This window comes from Haemorhous mexicanus, chromosome 6 (genome assembly GCF_027477595.1).
Source record: "Haemorhous mexicanus isolate bHaeMex1 chromosome 6, bHaeMex1.pri, whole genome shotgun sequence".
Classification (NCBI taxonomy): Eukaryota; Metazoa; Chordata; class Aves; order Passeriformes; family Fringillidae; genus Haemorhous; species Haemorhous mexicanus.
The window spans coordinates 54,427,109-54,449,647 of record NC_082346.1 but is presented as its reverse complement, the minus strand read 5'-3'; the positions used below and the strand labels follow the sequence as shown (position 1 = coordinate 54,449,647).

General features: G+C 38.9%; 1 protein-coding gene across 3 annotated transcripts in view; it reads right to left on the bottom strand.

Annotated features, from left to right (window-relative positions):
• Window positions 1–8,441: 8,441 nt before the first annotated feature.
• WDR25 (WD repeat domain 25) overlaps window positions 8,442–22,539 on the bottom strand; it is a 60,372-nt gene continuing 46,274 nt past the window's right edge. For 2 of the 3 annotated variants that reach the window (XM_059850328.1, XM_059850327.1), the window contains exons 5-7: window positions 12,827–12,997; window positions 10,522–10,662; window positions 8,442–10,140 (exon numbers count right to left, since the gene is read on the bottom strand). In XM_059850328.1, the coding sequence (XP_059706311.1) occupies window positions 9,919–10,140; window positions 10,522–10,662; window positions 12,827–12,997 (534 nt within the window). In that variant the 3' untranslated portion in view covers window positions 8,442–9,918. The remainder of the gene's footprint in view (window positions 10,141–10,521; window positions 10,663–12,826; window positions 12,998–22,539) is intronic. The other variant, XM_059850329.1, reaches the window with a different exon arrangement.

Here is a 22,539-nt window from a genome sequence, read left to right as displayed (position 1 = left end):
ACTGCACTACAAAAAGTGTATAGCAGTTTGCTTTCCTTCTCCAAATAGTGCCTTTTTTTCTGCTTGCCAGCATTTCTGCAGGGGGACAGTTTTGTCAAAGGCTTAGATGAATCTTGGATAAAGGTGTGTAAATAAACACCTCATCCTTTGCCTGTGCCTTGGAACCATGTAGACTACACAATTAGTGGAGAGAACGTCCTGGTTTCAGCACAAGAGACAGGGACCTGTTAAAGTGGATCCAGGGGACAGCCATGAAGATTCTCCAAGGGCTGGAGCCCCTGAGGAAAGGTTGAGAAAGAAGGAGCTGTTCAGACTGGAGAAGAGAAGGCTCCATGGAGATCTCTGTGATCCTCCAATACTTACAGGGGTCTTATAAAAGAGAGGGAGAAGAAAATATTTTGCAGAGATAGGACAAGAAGGAATAAAGGTTTTAATGTGAAAGAAGAGAGATTTAGATTAGATGTTAGGAATAAAGTCTTTACTAGAGGATGAGGGTGGTTAGGCACAGGAAGAGGTTGCCCAGAGAAGCTGTGGATGCCCCATCCCTGGAAGTGCTCAAGGCCAGGCTGGATGGAGCCTTGAGCAATCTGGTCTCATGGAAGGAGTCCCTGCCCATAGCAGGGGGGTTGGAACTATGTGGGCTTTCAGGTCCCTTCCAACCCAAGCCTTTCTGTGATTCTCCAAAACCTTTTAAGAGCAATTTCCAAAGTAAGCTTGAGAAATCCCATGCAAATGCAGCAGAGACTTTCCATTACAAACACCTGTGGCCAGCCCAGTGGAGGGTCTCCCCTGCAGCCACCACAAGGGTATTTCAGCTCCTAATGGTGCAGGAGGGGGCTGAGCACTCAAATGTTCACCTTCCAGCCTCCTCTGGCTCCTGCTTCCCCCTGCACAGTGCTGAGGAGCCCTGTGAGAGCTGTCCAGGCACAAGAGATTGCTCAGACAGAGCTCTGCTGTTAGGAGGACACTGCTCTGGCACTCAGCCTTCCAGCACATGGGATCTGAAATGAAACCCCACATCTGAGAAGCTGCAGAGACAAGTGGCAAATGCATTATGCTTTTCTCACCCTGATACCTTCTCCTGTGAAGTGGCATCCTGAGGGTAAGACTTCAGAACCTCTTATTCTATAATAATGCCAGTTAAAAAAATACTTTTTTTTTTTTACCTTTACAGGGTGCTACAGGGATAAAGCAGAAGAGTTTCAAGCCTACCACCTACATCCTAAACACACCCATAGGTAGCAGAGGTACTAAAGAGAAATCAAGTTTATCATCTCACTGGTTGCACACCATAACATTAGAAAATGTTCCTAAAGAGCTGCCTGGATGACAGACTGCTTTCTGAAAACTAGGCACCACACCTACATGAACCTGAAAGAATGTGTTTCATGCATGCCTGCTTCACAAAGCAGCATCATGTTATTTGTTTGATGGGAGATGGCATTCCAAACAGAGGGATCAGGGATGTCACTCTTGTGTTGGGATGTACTTGACAAGGCTCCAGCCACAAATACTTCCACCACACTTCAGCATGTTCTCTACAGGCCAGAAAAAAATTGATGGCTGAAAGTCTTTCAGGTTTCTTTGTGGTTGTGCCCATGAAGGGAAAGGTGCACCACAGGCATTCAAAGATGTCCTGTATCATTGTCCTGAGGAGTAACTGAGGGATGACAGAGAAAAAATAGAACAAGCTGAGGGGAAAAACACCCAAGGCATGATTGCCATGAGGCAATCAAAAACAGCTCTTGAGATGTATTGCAAAAGCTATATTTAAAAGCAGAAAGAAGAGGTTAGTGTAGGATGTTGTGAGGGTTTGACCTGCACAGTGATGTTCTGTGGAAGCCTTTATTGGAATCCCTGCACTCTTACAGTGACTTCATGGATGGGACTGTGTCCCACGTGAATGTAAAAATAAATCACCCAGATAATGTTGTAACACTTCAAATATACTTAATCGTCATGAATTTTTCTCCCAGAGATTCAGAGTAGTACTTGTTCAAAAGGGAATGATTGTAGAATTTGAAATGTAAGCATTCAGAGAGCAAATTAATGTCTAATTATGAATGTTAAAAATAAAAACAGAGCTATTAATTTCAGAAGCAAATCAGGAGTCCTTATGTTATGAAAAAAAATAACATCCCACTAGAAAATATCTGAAGAGCCCATTGATATTTTTTGTATAATTTACTCAAATTACTGACAAAATTTTCCTCTGACAAATTCTCTCATGAAACTGTTTTGTATTTGTTCATTCAGTTGTCACCTTTCAAGAAGATCTCAGGTTCAGGAATTATTAATGCAAAACCAAATGTGAGTTTATTAAACTAGAGGAGTTTGGTGAAAAGCTAAGTACAGCTAAGCTTCCTAAGTCAAATTAAAATGGTACCATCATGTCTCAGGGCAGATTATGAAGAATACAATTTCTCTGAAATTACTCCCTTGACAGACACCTAAGTAAAAGGCAGTTTAAAACACATGAAAAATGAATCCTCATTTTTTAGGACTGCAGTTCCCAAGGGAATGCTCAAGCATCCTTTAAAATATATGGAAAATGGGAGGGTAGAGAACAGGGGGGGAAAGGAGCCTCAGGGCTCCCTGCTACGTGTTCCTGCAGCAACATAAGGTGAAGAGCAAAGCAATCTCTGTAGTGCCAAGGCCCAAACAGACTCATCAGACCAGGAAAGGAGGAGTTTTCATTTGGTGGAATATCAAGTCCAGGAGCCACTTCACATGCCAAATATCACACAGAATCAGAGAGTCACAGAATATTCTGAGTTGGAAGGGACCCATCACAATCACCAAGCCCAGCTCCTGGCAGCACCATCCCCAAGAGTCACACCACGGGCCTGAGAGCATTGTCCAGACACTCCTGGAACTCTGCTAGGCTTGGTGCTGTGACCACTTCCCTGGGGAGTCTGTTCCAGGGCTTGGCCACCCTCTGGGTGAAAAACCTTTTCCTGATATCTAAACTAAGCCTGCCCTGACTCATTTCTGTGAGCACATCCAAATTTGAACACAGGATTTTGTATGAAAGCGTTGACCCATAACTGTTGGTCAAAATGCAAGCTTTTAAGCCCAGGTCCAGGTAACACTTTTCTTTTGTAAGAAAAAGGACACATCTTCTGCAGGTACAGTGGATTTAGTACAATTGCACCAAAGACAGCATTCAACTTATTATAAGCAACTGGAAAAGTTTGAGGAACAATTTCTTATTCCCTCAGAGAAATCTTGCCAGACTTGCAAACCTCCCTCTCCCTGAAGGGCATTCAAAATGCACCAAATAACAAAAATCCCCAAAAATGCATAATTAATGTGGAAGTTCAGCTATGTTGAAAAACAAGGAAAAAATGGTATACTTCATTAATAAAAAGATTGTTTAAAATTGCTCTTCTGTAGTAGAGACCAGAGGTCCAGATGTAAATTATACCACAATCTCGAGTCCCAAAACCATTGTCTTTATTTTAATAATGACATGTTGACTCCACTGCCTTCCCTGCAAATCTCCAAAATGCCAATTATCCAAGAAGTACACAGCTTCTCAGGTGAATTTTGCAATTCACCTGTCACTGAAGCAGCCGTGACCAGACTGCTGCAGCAGGGCCAGAGTTACTAACTGAACACTCAAGTGCTGAGAGGTTGTCCTGCAAGCTCAGCCACAAATTACAGCAAATTCATGTTGGTTTTTAGAAGTGCAGTACAGGCCAAAGAAAAGCTCTTGGCTGTGGCTAGCATGGCAATGCAGCCTGAGCAAATCACACAGCTGAGAGGCAGGTTTGTCATCTAGAGGCTGTCCCAGTCCCACCTTGCAGCTTCACAGCTCTGGCAAGGTCACAGGGTGAGTGCAGCAAGGTTCCCCCATCTGAAATGGACCATGAAGCTCCCCCTGGATGGTGATGGGACACTTTGACAAGTGGAAGCTCTGCTCAGCCAGGCTGCTGCCCAGAGAAGGGTAAAGATGAGATTTTGGATATCGTTAAGATTTCACTGCATGGCTTTTGCCCAGATTCTGAGGTGACATACCTGATCAAAACATGACCTGTCTGAGGTTGCAACAAAGAAAAATTAGTCCATGACATGCCAACAGTTTACAGATTGCATGTTTCATATTAATGGCATAATAAACATTTTCATTTTTGTACTGAAAGCAATATGTGAACTAATGTCTGCATTTCAAGTAGTTCCATGCATTAAAACAAATAGCAAATATGTGCAAACTAACCATCCAGACTGCAAACAACCATCCAGATCTTTTATCTTGATTTATAAGAAAGTATTTTTAAAAACTAGAACTTGCCTTAGCAAGGATTAAAAAAGCAAGGAAAGGGAATTAATCTAAAAATTTCATTTGCTCCATTATATATATATAAATTTTAACAGATGTGTAAGCTATGACATTTTGTCCCTCATATTCAACTAAACTAGTTTCCTACAGAGCATGAGGTGGAAGAGGTGTGGAATTGACTTACAACTCTTAGTGGCAAGCCAACAAAGGAGGTGGTTACACAATAAAACATAAAGATAACATAGTTCATGGTGAAATATAGCTAAATTATATTCAGAGGCAATTCTTTGCTACTTACTTTTAAACAAGTGGTACTAATCTGAACACAGGGAAATTGCTTTCTCAATGTAAGCTGGTTTGTACCAGACAAGGTACACTTAAGCACAAGTTGTTACATAAGCTGCTCTCCTAAGGATGCACTTCAAACAATTTCTCAGTAGAAATCTTCCTGAGAATGATACCTGAGTTTTGCTGCCCTGCTGATGGAAATTGGAGACAAACGGATCTAGCTGAAACTGTCTGGAGCATAACTTTGGGCATTTTCAACCTTGGTGAACTTCAACCTTCTCCAAAGTCTTCCTGAAAAAGTTTTTAGATGGATTTTAAGAGGCACTTATGCAAAATCGTGAAAATGTGGTGAGAATTACCTTCGGATGAAACTTTATCATCTCTGGGCAGTACCCAGGTACTTTCTGGTAGGCTTCTAAATGAGCTTATGTAGGACACCCAGGGATGGGAAAGGGAGGTGAATAAGCTGAGTTCCTTTAAACCTCCACCCAAATCCAGTACAGGGAATCCTACCCCCCTCCAGAGACCCATCATTCCCATCCATGGCAGGCTTCTCTGTCCCAGCTGGGTCATTCTGCACATGTGGCAGGATTCATCAAGCTCTGGGCAGGACCAGCTCATCTTACTGCCACTGGAGATCAAGCACCTCTAAAACTGCCTTTTTTTCCCCCTCATAAACTAACTCCCTGCATTTCAATTCTTTGAAGTGTGAAAAGATCAGACTGTGGCCACTCTGCGCAGAGAGGTGAGAAATGAAGAGAGCAGTGAGAAATTTATCAAAGAAAGGGGAAAACACCAAAGACTCTTTGAAGCTCCTGAGGCTACATTCATGTTTGCAAGTAGTACTGCCCAACAGCAGTAAATGTGTAGTTTGTCTCACTTCTGAAATCACAGTATCTAACCTACAAGCATTTGGGGGAGTAGGGGATAGTCAGAACTATCCCCAGTTTAGTCCCACCAGCTGGGACATATTAAATATGTTCTTAGAGCATATCTCCTCATTTAAATTCATTTGAGGGCAACACAGTTTGCACACCCTGTGAGCTAAAGCACTGTAAGTGGCAAAAACTCTGAGGGTTGGCGGGTGAGGTTTCTTTGGGTTTTTTTTCCCACAGAAGTGCACTCCTGACAAGGTAAACCTTGTAGGAACTGATATAATAAAAAGGATCTGCAAAGTAAAGCAGTAATCAAAAGTACAAAGAGAAGCAGACAGAGGAGAGGCTAAGAAAAGGGGAGACTCTCCAAAAATAATAAGCCTCATTAAAACTGGAAAACAGGCAAGAATGGAGTGCAGAGTGCTCTGGGATTTCTGCCTACCTTTCTAATGACAGCTGGAATGAAAGCCTGAAAGTCTCAAGTCAGAACACAGTAAAAAAAAAAAAAAGATGAATGTAGCGAAAGCACATAGACTGCTCTACCTTTAAAGGCAGAAGACAAGGTGCTGAGACAAGGACAGAAAAAATGAAAATTAAATGGTGAGGATGCAAGCAGTGACTAGGAGGAGCTGGGATTCAGAGACTGAGATCAAGGCTAGCTGCAGAAAGAAGAGCAAATATTTTCAGTTGAGTGCAGGCCAAACCCTTATGTAAGGATAATGGGTAATTTGAGATCCCACAATTTTTTGATCTGCCTGCTTTGTTCTGTTCTGCTGTAGTATTGTACCTTTACATTTGCCTGTCCCCTACAGAACAAGTAATCCCATTGTCATGCCATACCTTATTTTTATGATGAAGCCAATAGCTGAAATATAGTGACTCACCAACAGTATTTCAGCTGAGTGAACACAATGATTCTAATAACTGTCTGCTAATTAGCAGGTTTTTGAGATAAAGACAGTTGAATAGCTTGCATTCTCTGACACCCCAAATTAATAATGGTCCAGTAACAAATAATAAAGTGGTAGAGACTGGCATTATTACTTTTTGGTAGAGTACAAAATAGATTAAAATTAATCTGGCTTGTTTATCTACACAGGCTAGACCATTTCAAAATGCTGGAAAACTCTGCCTTGGCTCTAACACATGATGCCCTAGAGACCTCTATATAAATCTAAAAGAATTTTTCCTAAAGCAAGACGCAAAAATTTATACATTACAATTTTATGAATAAAATTAATTAACCAACAATTTATTACATTCTAAAAGCTTCATCTGACCATAATAATCCTTGTATGCAGCCCAAACAGTATTTGGTAATTGCAGAGTGATGGAATAATGTGGATATTTTTTGATTACAGTTCATTACATAAGATAACAAGAAAGAATTTGTGCTTGAATCATAATGAAAACTTAATTGATACCACTCTTCTGAAGTATTTTCAATGACTAAATTTCAGTATGTGTCTTAATCAGTTTTATATTAGAAAGAGATTTTAGCAAGATAACGTTGTGAAAATAATTTCATTGCATTATAAAACCTCTGACTGGATCTTCTAAATAATTAAACTCCAGCCATCTTGGAAATCTGACCCAAATGCAATTCTAACTTCAATATTCTTTAAGATTATACAGTTTCAAGTTTCTTTTATTTTCTGTACTACCTTTAATCAAATTTAAGCTTTTCCCTCCCTCTCCGCTGCTCAAATAGTCTACAATTCATACCTGCAAGATAATTTCAGAAGGGATAAATTCTAGACACCAGAATCACACCTCAGTACAGGACTTAAACTTAAGTAACAACATGGGTAATCATACAAAATGCGGTTACTTTTCTTGGCAGTGATTCCCAGACTGCTCTCTCAGGACCTTCCCTCTATCCAGACGTGCTCCCACTGAGGCTGAGTGTGCTGAGAGCTCACTCACATAGAGGGAAGTGTTCACATCACCTCAGGCCTCTTCCAAAGAAGCATTTCTACCATGAGCTCACATTGATTTTAGAGGCCTTTCTCAAGGCTGTACTTAACAAAATAACAGATAATCTCCCATGGAGATAGATACCAGGTTGTAACAGGAACAATTACAGTGCTGCCCATCACTCATATAAGACACACCTGGCTGCCCAAAGGTTTTAAGTGGTAACAGTACATTTTGAATTAAAACACCAGGAGGGAAGAACACAGAGCCACCCCCTTGGAAAATGCTCTGCAGTTGGGATTCAGCCTGCCTAGCAACAGGCAAGGGCTACTTCACTCCCAGCTGACCTCCTCCTGACTTTTATGAGGATCCCACTGCTTGAATTAGGAGTAACTCAAAACCACTGAACAACTTTCTATTTAAAGGTACAGCTGGCTTGTATACTAGAGGCACAGTGAAGAAAAGTACAAACTTCAGGCTCCTCTAAAACAGCTCATTGCTGAACAAGGGAGCAAGAAATAAAAGGCATTCTGGGAAACAAAGAAAAAGCTGCTTTTTCATTGCAAGACTCACCTAAACTTAATTCCCTATGTTAAAATCTGCCATAGCTGTTGGTAAGGTGATTAAAACCATGCAGCCACAATATCTTGGTTCAGACTTCAAACTGGACCCATAGCTTTGCTATAGCCTTATTTCTTATTACAGGCAATAAGGAACATAAACTACAAACCAATGGAGTACATTATACTCATTAATTAATTAAAATCTGCTGTTCACAAGGATGTTCTGAAAATTTTTCTCTGAAAAAGCTTTTTTTACTGAGCATGCAAAAAAGTGGATAGAAACCCCTTGCATTTGTGCCAATATGAAAAATCAGAAGAATAAAAATATGCTACAGAGAAGAAGTTGCTACCATGCACAGTTTCTGGATTCCATGATAGAGACAGTTTACTCAGCACAGTTACCTGTGTATGTGAAAACACCTTTACAGACTAACCAGACCAAAGACAAGTTTACAGCACTCACTACATGCTAATACATATAAACATATAAATGCTTATAAACATATGGAGTCATGATTAGCAGTACATATGGTTTATGTGATGCACAGACATATTATTTTTCATACCTATACACACACATGCACATCAAATATTTTCCAGAACCAAGTAATACAATTGCAGGGAACACAAATTTAAAGTACACTTACAAACAATCTCTATATATGTAAATACATAGTAATGGCCTAATGAACTTTATATCTGCTGAAGAATAGCCCAGCTCCTGTTTGAGTGCTGAAGAACCTCCCCTGCACTGAACAGCAGGATGACAATTTTCTGTGTCCAAGCAACATCAAGAACTATGATATGTGTTTGCAATAAATTAATGTTAATTGTTTTCACCCCCAAGCATCAATTCCATTATAAGCTTGTGTACTATCTTGTCAAGAATAATAGAAGTAAAGTAGTAAACAAAGATAATATGTATTTTAAAAAATGTTTATTTCTTCCTTAAAAATATTTATACATAGTTTTATTTCCTTTTTTATACAGTCATAAAAGTAAATTTAAAACTCAAGTTTAAACATCAGGATTTCAAAACCACAAATGTATTGACTTCAAAATTAGGTTCAAGCTATCTGTCACACCTTTCCCTGGAACTCTCAGAAGGCATTTTACAGTAAGCTGAGCTGATAATAGACAATCCATTTTCAGAAGAAGCAGTCCCACCTGCTCTGTGACCTTCCCCCTTGTGCATAGATGCTGTTGTGCCTTGAACTACAGTATTACTTCTCTAACCCTCCAGTGATCAGGTCAGGGAGCTAAACCAGTTCCAAAAAGTGGGAAAAAACATCTCAGGAAGATGGAATAGATATTAACTGATCTGAACATCATTATCTGTTAAATAGTCTGTCCTCAGCTTTTGGTGAGGACAAGAGGAAACAGTCTCCTCCTGACAGAGTAGGTTTAGATTAGATAATAGAAAAAACTTCTTCAGCCAAAGGGTTGACAGGCATTGGAACAGTCTGCCCAGGGAAGTGGTGGAATCACCATCCTTGGAGGTATTTAAAAGATTTCCCATGTCTGTGGGACATGGTTTAGTGGTGGACTTGGCTGTACTGGGTTAAAGCTTGGACTCAATTATTTTAAAGGCCTTTTCCAACCTAAATGATTCTATGATTCTGTGATAAACCCTGGTCTAAGAAAGCTGCATTGAAAAAATGCATAAAAAGAGCAATAATTTTCTTAAATTTAGGTGCTCGCTCAAAGCAGAATGGGACTGGACGAGCACCAGAAGATTGACACAAAAGGGTTAAAAATTTGTCTCCAGGGTTGAGGGAGGGAGTAGGACCATTTCTTTGCTCCACAGCTAACCACAAAACCATCTTAACTGCATTATGAAAGCATAAACACAGAGGTCATAGAAGGAAAGACAACAGTCTCTCTCCTGCTTACGACACATCCCAACAGAATTTCACATTCCATACTCTGGCTTATTTCCTAAGCCTCTGACAGACTAACAGGAGAGAGACATCCTAAAAAGTAACTCTGGCTGTTATTGCCAGATCTTGATTTCTCCAGCCCAATCACATGTTGCAAGGAGCGATGGCAAGACTGGGTGAAATATTGCACTCACACAAGCTTCTTTATGTGCAGACAAAGTGCGAATAATCCTTGAAGTATGATAGTTGTAGAAAAACACTTTGCCATCTGAACTTCCTGTCACCAAAAGTGTTCCATCTGGAGAAAATTCACAGCCCACTGCAAATCCTTCCACCTGTGAAAAACAACAACAGAGTAACTCTTGACGCTGATTAGAAAAGTTCATTGTGGTGTACTGAAAATTAATATAGTACAAAACCCTCACGCCTTTAAATAAATATACACTAAAGATTTCTCCAAGTCTTTACTAAGACACAGCTATATAAAAATAATTTAATCAAGACATTAGGCATTCATAAAGTCTTCTAATAACTATTTTATTCAGAGTGCATATATTTCAAAATAGACTGGCACATGGGAAAGCAAACGAAGCCAATTAATATCTATCACTGATTTATAATAAAACACTATTAACAGACATATTAAAAAGAAGAGGTGCTTTGCTATCAATCTTCCTTCTAAACTTGGACACCGAGCTCCTGGTGGGGAAGGATACCTTGTGTCCTTCGTATCTTTTCTTTTTGTTGATTCGGTAGGGTCTCTGGGCAGAAAACAGAGCCAGGTAGTTCCCATTGGTCTGAGCAACAAACACAGACTCCTTTGGGTGCAGGGTCAGACTTGGACAAGTGTAACGCTCCTGAAAAGGATTTTAAAGGAAGTTTTGTGGTATCAAACAGATTAGTTCAAGTGATTCAAGTTATCTCTTGACATATTTGAGAGCCCATGAAGGACAAGGTAAGGAGAAGTCATCTCTATATATACCTTATATAAAGATACTTAACTCCCTACAAACCACTGGAAGACTTACATCAGGACAAATGCTAAATCAAACTTCTGCCTTGTTTTCCTAGATATTGACCAAAATCCCCTATCCATCTGAGCCATAATTATACTGCAGAACAGCTGCAGAAATGTAATTCCAACCAGATGGCTCTCCATCATCCTCTTCCTGCCCAAGAAAATCCAAAGTTCGGATGTGGAAGTGAATCTTCTCCCATATCCCTTCCTCCACTGCCATACTGTGCTTTCCATGTTACTTTGTACAGCTCTCAAATCTTCCATCCTTCCAGTTCTGGCTAGACTGACAGGAACAGAAAACATCTGACTGAAACAGACACCTTTCTCCATCCCACTCTTGTAAAAAAGGAGAAGAAGAAAAAAATAAAGGATCATTATTAGCCTCCTCATGACAGTGATGTGGGCTGCTGCTGGCTGCAAGCTCAAAAATATCTGCAGTAATTAGTAAGACTTGGCTTTACTGTACAGTTCCTATTTAGGACTGAATTAAGATTACTTTCAAAACCCTGCATGGTGACTCCCTCAGAAATCAACTGCTCTCACAAGGCTTCCACCAGGTCCAAACCTCTTCTAGTTTCAGCCTGACCTAAAGGCTGCTGAGTTTTGATGCCATGAGAGCTTTGGCTGCAGGATCCACCTGCATGTGAAAAACACCAGGATAACAGTGACCACTGGACACCACAGGCTGTGTGGTAGAGCAGGAAGAACATCAGATTGGTTTTGTTTTGTGATTTGGAAGTGAAGGACTGGGAAGGAAGTTCTGGGTACTGTAAAGTATTGGGCACAGTGCAACTGCGTGTTTCTGCAGTTTCTGGAAGTATGGGACTAGAAAGCACAACACAAGTTGCAGGAGCATGCTGCTGTCATGCTGGGTATGTTGTAGTAATGGGTTATTTTAGAGCTGTTAACTATTCATTTGTTAATGCAGACAAGCAGTACAACAAGTCCTGTTGGGATCTAATCTGTTTGGAGAGCTGTGGGTTTCATTCCTACCTCAAAGGTTTTAAAGGTGAAATTCAGAAAAGTGAAGCAGAGTTTGCAAAGTCATCACCATATTTTGTTTATTCACAGTGCAGAAAGGTAGGGGGGGAGGGGGAGAAAGTCCATTTCAGAGATACTGTAATCATGTTTGTTTGTTACTCCCTGATGCTGAACCTTTCTGGTCTGTAATTTATATATTCACAGTTATTTCTTTTTTTCCTTTCCTATTGTCTATCCAAGGTATTGTTAGATACAATATTTTACAAAGACACAATTCTGGAAATTAAACACTAAAAAATCCCATTAAATCATCAACTATGTGCTCTTGTCAGCAGAGTAGTGTTCATTTCAGCCAAAAAGCATCTATATACAATCCAATCTTATTATATTACATAGGATATTAGACTTGGGTTTTCAAAAAAGACCCAGAGAGTTGAAATTTTCTATTAACTGCCTTGGTAATCTCCTTTGAAGCTGTCAGCCTTTCTAGACAATTTAGTCCATTAAATGTCTTGCTTGGTTAGATGACTGAGAAACACTGCACCTGCACTGATAAATGCAAATTTTGCCTCTGTGATTATTCTGTATTAGGTATCTATATGCCCATATCAGGTTGCTCTTACTTTGTGAATACTAAACTCAATTTGTCAATAGCCCTCATTGCAGCTGATGAAAAATATATGAAAAAGTGGGGAAAAGAAACATTGCACTATAGCAGCTACTGCCATGCACCACTGGCAAACCACAATGACACTGCAGAGTCCTTGCCTAAATATAGCTTAGATGTCAATGAATTAGCACTGAAATGTAAATATTTTAAACACAAGGAGACCTCTCAGTCTTCAAGGTTATTTTTTAACAACAATTAAGTGTTGAGTGTGAAAACAAAGAAAGTCCTCAACTTATATGAAAGGCATCTTATACATCACAAGAACTTATTGAAAATCAAATGCTTTTTTTACTCCACTGACAAGTATGAAATATTAAATCATGACCTGAACAGCAGTAGTTGTTGATCTTACATGAAAAATCTGATTGGAGATTTTTGCAGCACTCTGGAAGTCCCACGCAACGATGGTGCGATCAGCTGAGTCCCGGCTCACTGCATCTGTGCTGGTAAGAAATTCTCTTCCTTCAGGGAGGAAGAGTATATCCAAAGTCTGTTGTACTGCAGCTTTGTACACTCTCAACACCTAGTGGACAAAAAAGTTTGTTATTTTTTGACAGATTAGAACATGATAACCTCTGTTTTCCCTCTTTGTATTAATAATTATCTCCATCAAATTACATTTTATTTTTAAACATCATATTTTAAACAACATAAAATGTTGACATACTAGTGTTTTCCAATAGTTTGGTCAATGAATATAAAGAATCAATATACAGGAAAATTAAATTGTATTTTAAAAAGCATCAGTTTGTACAATTTATATATTATATTTATATATACATAATAGTCTGTTGTAAATTACCAAGGAAGTACAGTAAGATCCAGAAAGAGCTTCAGACAACACAGTGTGAAGCTGGGTCTACACAAACTCCCTTTAATACTATGAACTCTCCTGGATTCCCTAGAAGAGGCAAAAGAATCCTTGGCAGCAAGCTGTCCCAGTCAGTGAGCCAGGCTTTAAAATGAAGGACCCAGGGAGTTTGGAGTATCCAAAGTGGCAACACTAAACACATCATTGCAACCCACTGGGGACAAGCCAGGCCAACCAGAGCAGCAACAAACGTTCCTTAGCTGCCTCTCAGAATGAAAACTAGCAGAGCAACCAGCTCAGCTGTCTGCATAGCAACACACACAGCCTGGGAGCAACCAGGAGGAGCTGGAGCTGTGTGCCCAGCCAGAAAGTGAAAGGGACCTGAGGATCCTCATGGACAACAAGCTCAACACGAGTGAACAGCGTGCAGCTGCAGCAAAGAAACCAAGCTGGGTGCTGGGGCACATCAACAAGGGCATCACTAGCAGAGATTGTCATTGTCTCACTCTGGTCCGCTCTTTTCAAGTCTCACCAGGGACACTGTGTTCACTTTTGCCCATGCTGTACAAAAGACATGGGGACAGGCTGAAGAGAGACCAGAGAAGGGCAGTGAAGATGCTCAGAAGAATGGGAAGCTGCTACATAAGGAAAGGCAGAAAGACCTGAGTTTGCTCAGCCTTGAGAAAAAAGGTTTACGGGAGACCAAGTTCCACCATTTAAAGGGTGGCTACAAAGATGATGGAAAGTCCCTTCTTACAAAGAGTTATGTGGGAAAGAGGAGGGGTAACTGGTGCAAGTTTCACCTGGGGAGGTTTTGATTGTACGGAAAAAGTGGGTTAGATCCATGCAGAAATGGGTATCAGCCACAGGATTCTGAATATTTTAACAGCCTGTAAGCTGGATCTTAAAAAGTAAGATATTTTTAATTATTCCAAGGAACACATGAACAATTTGAATGTCCTTTCTTTCCATCTTTCTTCATGTAATTCTGTATCTATGTTGTCTAATTTGAATTTTGCAAATCAATACTTTTGCTTTCTTTTTTCTCTGATTGCCTCCAGTGAAGAGAAACTTCAAGGCAAGTGGCCAGATCAAAGCAAACCATCTCTCTGAATATGGTGATCCTTGAAACTAGGACATGGGAAGACTCCTAGTTATTAATATCTAAATCTCTCTCTCTCCAAGACAGCTAAAAACATAGCTGCCTGCACTTCCAAAGTGTATTCAGAGGTTAGTCCTTCTTCTAATGTCACTAGAATACCAATAGAGTGGAGAAAGTGCTTGAAGCATTATCCCAAAATGACTCCCAACTTTGTGAGGCGTTTCAGTGCCTACCTGGTACCCCTTATATACCTAGTGACTACTGACTTCAGGGCCCAGACCACTTGCAGATACTTTTTTTTTTATGTAACCACCAAACAAACAATTTTCAGGTGTCACCGTGAAATATCCTAAATTATACTCCCGTTTTACACTTTCACCAATAAAAGAAAAATTATGTCAAATACCAAACACAGCATGAGAACTTCTTGATTTCTTGCCTCAAACTCCAAAATCTATGGCTCTTGGGAAAATGTTCAGAAAGCTGATCCTGCTTATGGTGGATCTACTTGTGGGTGTCCTGAGGTCCCTTCCAGCTCTGCTTCCTGTGATCTCAGCATGTAGATGGATGGCAGCAGCAGCTGCTCCCGTTGCTTTTCACAGGTTTTGTGAAATACACAAAAGTTTGGACACATCATGTTTGCATTTGGTGAAGAACCTTAGCCATGCAAGCACCCTACACAGCCTGTAATAACAACAACAAGATCTAAACCTGCACACTCAAAAACTTGCACATTTCTCAGCAATCTGCCTGCTTTTTTAAGATAGTGAATATACAAATATGTTTCTTGCTCTCATCAGATTTTACAGCCTGAGAATCTGCATAATATACAAAGCAATTAAACTTTGTAAAGCCAAAAGGGATATTTCCATATTTATATCCTCCACTTTCTCTATGGAGAAATCACCATGCATATTTCTTCACAGAGTTATAAAAGGAAGTCTATAGTTCATTAGTAAAGTAGAAAATTAAGCTATTTTGTAGAAGCAAAAATGAAAAATAAAACCTCAAACTGAAAAAAAAAAAAACCAAAAAATATAATAGCTGCCTGGAATGAGAAATGGAAAAGCATACAGAAACCTGACAGCTGTAGGAACTGCAGGAGAAGAATAAAGTCAAATTGAGGGGAGTGGACACAAAAGGCAGAACCACCCTGACAGACTGAGGAGGCAGCTACTTAGCAGCAGGCACCTTCTCAGAAGTGACAAGTCCAACCAGAGAGTCAGCAGGAGCAAGAGCATGGAGCAACACAAGTGTAAAAACAGGGACAAAGAGCCAGAAACAAAGGCCAGTTAGTGCTGGGAGATGAAGAACAACAAAATAGAGCAATAAATGACAACAGACTTCCAAATGGATATTCATGGTAGTGATTTTTAATATTTTCTTATTTTAAAGATGAAAATCACAGACATACTGTTTACATCTTCATCATCTAAAAAAAGCCCCAAACTTGTGAAATGTGGGTACATATCCATCCATATGTTGTGTCCAGCACTGTAAAGGGTTTAGGTTTTGGACTTACTTTTAACAGCTTTTGGAGCAACAGACATCTCTCGGTAAGGAAAAAGAAGATACAGAAGTTGGTGATGTGCAAATACTTTTAATGTTTGCTGAAAACCTGTTGGGCTCTAACAAAAACTGCCACTATCAATTTAAACATTTTCACCACTAATCATTAAACAATATTGGTTTGTCTGTTATTTAATAGAATATTTAACAAAATTACCTGTGTACCTTACCTTTGCAACAGGGAACTGCCTACCAAAATAAGCACGAAATACCTTCTTTTTCTATATGTTTGATACATACCTCAGAAAAACTATGCTGTTTTATCTTCAAACCACACAGTAGGAACTGACTTAGGGAACAGTAAATTAACACTTTGAATGGCAGCTGGGAACTTGATATACATAGTATTTCAATTGCCCCATAAAGACAACTTTCAAAAATAACTAATTGCAACATCCCTGCTCAGGAAAGTACTCATAATTAAACCTGCTTTGTTCTACCTAAGGCAATTAATTCATGACATGCCTGAGGAACTTGTCTGGGGAAAGCACCAGTTTGCCTACCCTGCTGGCTTTAGTTTGTTAATAACAACTTCTGCTCTTTTCCTACTTGCAGATTTATCACCTATCAGCACTGGAAAACCATAGTTCACTTCTTCAATCTAAGAATTTTATGGACATAAAATAATTAATTTCAAAGGAAGGCCTAATCATTTCTGGTGTCAACGCAATCCAACCTAACAACAAAACTTCTTCAATAAGGCAGGAGGTCATGGCTGCACAAATTCAAAAAGAAAGGTAATTTAAGCAAATTAAATCAGTTTCAAACAGATTCTTATGGTTCTGGTGATTTGAAAAGCAAGCTGTGATGCTGAATTCAAGGCATATATTTCAGATGGGTGTTCTATAATGCTTTTCTCCATTAAGCACATACCATGCATTGGTATTCTGACAAGAAATCTCAAAGCCTCCACATGAGCAATTCAGAAGCTGCTATTTGCCCCAAGCCTGTGCTGGTCACTTGTATGCTGTGTGCAATGCACTTTACAAAAAGCACCTCAAATTTTATGCTAGTGATGAGAAAGAAATGTGCCTTTATATCCATTGTCCTGGGCCATCAGGAGAGAAGGTCTCAAAACAAATCTAATAGGACTACAGGCAATAATGCTGGTCATCAGGAAAATCCCTTTTCAGTGAGATCTATGGCTTCCAACCTGTAAAATACGGCATATTTTTTCTTTCTTATCTTTTTAGATTGTGTGATTTGGCATGGACCTGCCTCTTCCTACTGACATGCTGGGTAATTAGTTCAATGGGAGACTGATTAAATTTCCTCTGTGAAAAAGTACTACACCATTAACACTAACAAAAAGAACATTTAATTTAAAGAAAAGCTTACTCTTTCACAAAAGAGAAGGGGTTTTTATCTATTGTCGTGCAACTCATTTGTGTCAATCTATTGTATTTCTTGTCATAAAGTTAAAAACCTATTTTTCTTTACAATTTAATTTTTTTTTCCTGTTTCTAACTGCTCTGTTTTCAGAGACAAAGCTCAACATTATCAAGAGATCTTGAGAATAATTAAGAGGAAAGAATGACTTTTTAAGATGAAGAAGTGGTTAATCTTAATCTGATATTGATTTCTAAGATTTCATATCTGAACAATGTACACTGGCTTTTTTAAAGTCAATTTTAGATCATTTGAAAAGGCACAAGAATCTTGTGATGGAAATCATCAACCATTTATAAGAAAAAAAATTAGTTTCCCATCAAATTTTTTTGTTTCAATTTATCTTCCCATCTCAAATAGGATAAGAGGTGAAATCCACATATAGGAAAGATACAGGAAGGTACAGAATGGCTTTTCTGTGAGGAACTCACAGAAAGTTTTTAGTGCAAAAACAAGCAATTCTTACTACAGACATGAGATGACTGAGGGGAATCTGAAAGAACTGGAAATAAAGTCTGAGCAGCATGGAGAAGGCGAGTGGTTTCCTCCATGTAAGACTTCAGACAGCAAATGAGCAGAAGGCAGCTTCAAAACACACAGAACGAGATGCTTCTTCAAACACTACATATTTAAACTGAATTGCTTGCTAAAGGAAGCTGCAGATGTAAAAAGATCAAGAACAACCAATCCCAGAGTTTGAAAACTCAAAGTGACCCAAGAAAGAGAAAGAGCCAGGAAGCCCCCAAACTCCAAGTTTGAGAGGCCTAGGTAACCATTGCTGAGAATTGTGATAAAGATATTTGCTGTGCTTTTCTATTCTTATTCTTCAAAAGTGCCTTGGTCACTGCTGGGGGTGTAAAACGTGCCTAGAAATGGACTGAAACTGGAACAGCCATTCCCTGACAGCCTCTCACGTGAGCACTCCCACTCCAAAAGAAGGAATGCTTTGTTCCTAGCTTGTTCCAGTCCCTCTGTGCAGGGGGATAGAATATAAGAAAATAAAGATAGTTTAGAAAGTAATCTTACCCCTAAGGAGTTGCAGCTGGGCCAATTTCAAAGATTAGGAACAGGCCACAGCTGTAACCAATGAGAAGAAGAGTGCCATAAAAGAGTGGGTTGGCTGGTTGAGAAGGGAAGAGGAGTCATTGGCTGCTTTGTGAAGAGGAAAGAGTCAGTGCTCTGAGGAACTGCCCGGGAGAAAAGACCAAGAAGGTATGAAACCTTTGTGATAAGGAGACAACAGTATGGAACCTGTGCAATAAGATGCTAACACTTCTGGGAGCATAGGAGGGATGTTCTGCACAGACAGGTGTAGGATTTTCACCTGCAATGCCACCATATGAGGCTCTCAAATAAACACAGCAGACTGCTCACCTGTGCCACATAACACGTGCCTTCACACTCAGAAAGGACCCCTGAATGGTAACTATTAAAATCACATGCCATTGTGCAAGTGCAAATATACCCCCACCATACTTCTTTGAACATTTGTCCATGGATTCAAGAAGGATTTCTCTGAGAAGAATAACTTGAGTTTTCTAAAGCACTGCATAAATCATCTTATTTTAATTACCTTGTTCTTCCTAATACCACCAGTACATGACAATGTATTGGCTGTTTCTATAGAAACCAGAAGTGCAAACAGCTCCACCATTTTCTACAGCCTTTTTTCATATTTATATGCTATCCAGAGACAAATTCATTAGGGTCTCCTAAATACATGCTACTTAAAATGACTGCATCTCATCTGAAAGAAATTGCAATAGAATGTTTCCAAGGAAACAAATGCAGTGCATTTGCACCTATTAATTTTTTTAACTGTGCTTTAACAGCTTGGGCTTATCTCTTTATAAACTCAAGTATGGAGAAATAGCTCACTAACATAAAAAGCATCTCTTCAATTTTTTTTCTTTTTAAGCATGAAGCTGTAGATGATAGTTGCAATTTTGTAGCTAAGTAATGTTCAGAGTAATAAACAAAGATGGGGAGGGAAAAAAACCTGTTGTTGCTCTGCCTTGAACTCTGCTGTTAATAAAAACTTTACAGTTCATATCAAAACTTATTTTAAAAGCTTGAAATAGGAGCTTCCATCATTTTTTACTAGTTAATTTGTTCCATATCTTAAAAGACCTCAATTTTAAAAATGGGAAATTCTGTGTGAATCTCCAAATCTATGTTTTCCTTAATTTTGCCTTGACTTTACACTAATCTTTTTTCAAACTTTCCATAACAAAATTTTGTTATTAATTCCAAATAGTTGAACCTTTCTATTTCTTTGTACTCTTTCATTTTCTAGTAAGTTGTTGCTATTTTTCCTGCATAATATTCTATTGCTTTTTTTTATTGATTGTGCAAGCACAAGACTTTCTGTAACAAACATTTTCCAAAAATGAAATAACAAATTTTGTCTCCATTTAGTGTCATGCCTGAAGCACTTCATTAAATTCCTCCAAGCCAGTTTCCTTTTTTGAGACATCCCTTTTAGCCAGTTTTCTCATTATACAGTACCTAGGTTAATTCCTTCCTTCCCCAGCTTCTCTTATTGCTCTATCCAAGTCCAACATCATGAAGTGACATCAAATAAACTTCACACAATCAACCTTCCCTTAAATATATGATATTTTAAAATATATGATATTTTATATCATATACTTTCTATATCTGTAACTAACCTTTTCTCCAAAGTCTGTTCTGTGGCTGTCCAGACATATTTTACTGACTCTCCTCTACCTGATGCCCTTCCTCTCCTTCCCTCCTTGTTTAACATAATCAGTGGATTTGCATTTATGGAGGTCTAAGAGCTTCAAATAATGCTTTAGGATCAGAGCCACAGCCCTGTCACCTTTCACTTATTCCCTCTCCAGATTACTGAGTGGTGCTTCATCAGGACTTGCTGTTCTGGCAGTGATCACAAATAGCTCTTGCCAAAGCTCCAACAAACCTCACCAGCTCGTGACACTGGACACGTGAGCATCAACACACAAGAGATCAAAGAGAGACTACATCCAACAGCTGAGTAAATTATTCCTCTTGTTTTAATAGAATCCAAAAAAAATGTTGTTAGTGATCTCCACTCACCAAGTCCCCCTCATTTCTCTATGGACACAGTGAGGAACCAGTTCCTGAATGCTTACAAAACATTAAGTTGCATCAAAGCAGAATATAGATAAAAGGTCAAAAATGCAAATCTCAAAAAATAATTAAATGGATACATTTAGAAACTTTAGTGAGTACATTCAGATGTAAGCTTTGACTGCTGTACATCCTTTCACCAGAGCTAACAGCACCCCTGCTCTATACTATGCAAACCTTGCTGACACATTGTTCAGAGCAGTTTGACCATTCACCATATAATGAACTTCAGCTCCCTTAAAAGCATTACCAGTTTTAGACAGCTACAGTTGTAGTCTTTCTCTGCTAGTACATCTGTGTAAGCTTGGAAACCCAAATTAAAAAGCAAAAAACCCCATCTGTAGTCATATTTAATGAATACAATAAGGTCCTTATTGCTGGGTTAAAGGATACAAGTCTCAACCTTTTCTTCTCTTTGGTATTTCAAGGAATACTAATATTTCAGGTAGAATGAGGGGTTGGAATAGATAGTGCATCCTGTCTGAAAAGCTAATGTAGATCAGCCAAAATGAAGGGTGACTGTGCTGGCTTGTGCTGAACATCCTGTGAAATTCTTCCACAGCTCAGAGAAAGGAAATACTTCTAAAATACATAACTACTTTAAGGTCTTGGGGTTATTGCACATTTCTTTTTGCAGGGTTTTATGGGGTTTATCTAGGTTCAGCTCCAAGGTCCAAAGATCCCCTGGGGGCTGTTCAATATGATGCTCCCTCCTTGGTTGACACTGCAGATTGTTTTATTTTTTAAAACACAGCAGTTCACTTCCAGGTTTTCTAGACTTTTCATAAAACCTCTATAAACATTCTCCAAATTTTTCAGCAGTTTAATCAATCTGTTATTCAATAGTATAAAATCTCCAGAATAATCTCTTTACCAGAGAGACAAAACTGGGTTTAACACAAACAGAAAGAAATACCACTATAATAAATCTCCACAGGCTATTCAGCTGCCTCTTCTATTTTTTTTCAGGCTTTGATTACTTGTGTCTCTAATTTTGAGATGCCTGTATACTTTACATTTCACTGAGAGGGTAAAAAGCTGTCCCATTCATTAATTTCTCTGAAGTACATTGTTTAGCTCTACCTTAAAGATCTGAACTCCCTTATTGTTCTCTCATTCTTTGTCTTGCTTAATACCCAATGCTGCATTTGAAATTATTTTGCCTATTTGCTCAACAGAACAGGGATAGCAATAAGTATCTTTCAACATACCCCTTTCTTTTTTTTTTTTTTTTTTTTTTTTTTGATATCTGCCTCTCTAATTAATGGCCTACTGCACATTTCTGTCATGGTTTAAACCCAGCCAGTTACTAAGGACCATGCAGCCACTCACTCACTTCCTCCATATCATGAGTGAACTGTCAAACTGAATTGAAAAAATTCATTTCTATAAGTCAGCTAGGTTTGCATTGTGCAAAGCAGGGATGCTATTAGCTCCCCTAAAATTTTTCAGTGCTTTAGTAGCTGAGAGGATGCCTCAAACCAACTTGATACATTTTCTCTGTGACTTGCAAATCCAATTTTTGTACCACATTCAAATCACAAATAAATATGAGAAATTAATGCTCACAAATTCATGGTCCTAATTTTTAAAAATACCAATATGAGCTATTCTATGTCATTTTCCAACAGCAGAAAGCATCAATGTGGCACACTACCATAAAGCAGCTCATTTAAACCACTGCATGCATGTGTAATTGGACAACATTTTTGCAATTTCTCATTCTCTCTCTCTGTTATGCTTAATGTTTTTCTCTGAATTTCCAGGAAAAATCCCCTTATTTTCTGATAAAATTATCATTTTGCCATTAATTAATTTTAATTTGTGCAAGAGGATAGCTTGTTAAAACACAGGAGTACATCCTAAAGTATGACCCCTGAAATTGAATTACCAGCACATGCTGAAATTGAGTTTTCAGTGTGCAATGAATAACAAGATTCAGGTGCCTGATTTAGGGTGTTCTCTCTGTTGACAAAATATGCTGCAAAGCCTGAAAAGGCTATCAGGAATATGATGATAGGAACAAAAAGAATCATTAGTTCACCCACATATCATTCCAAAC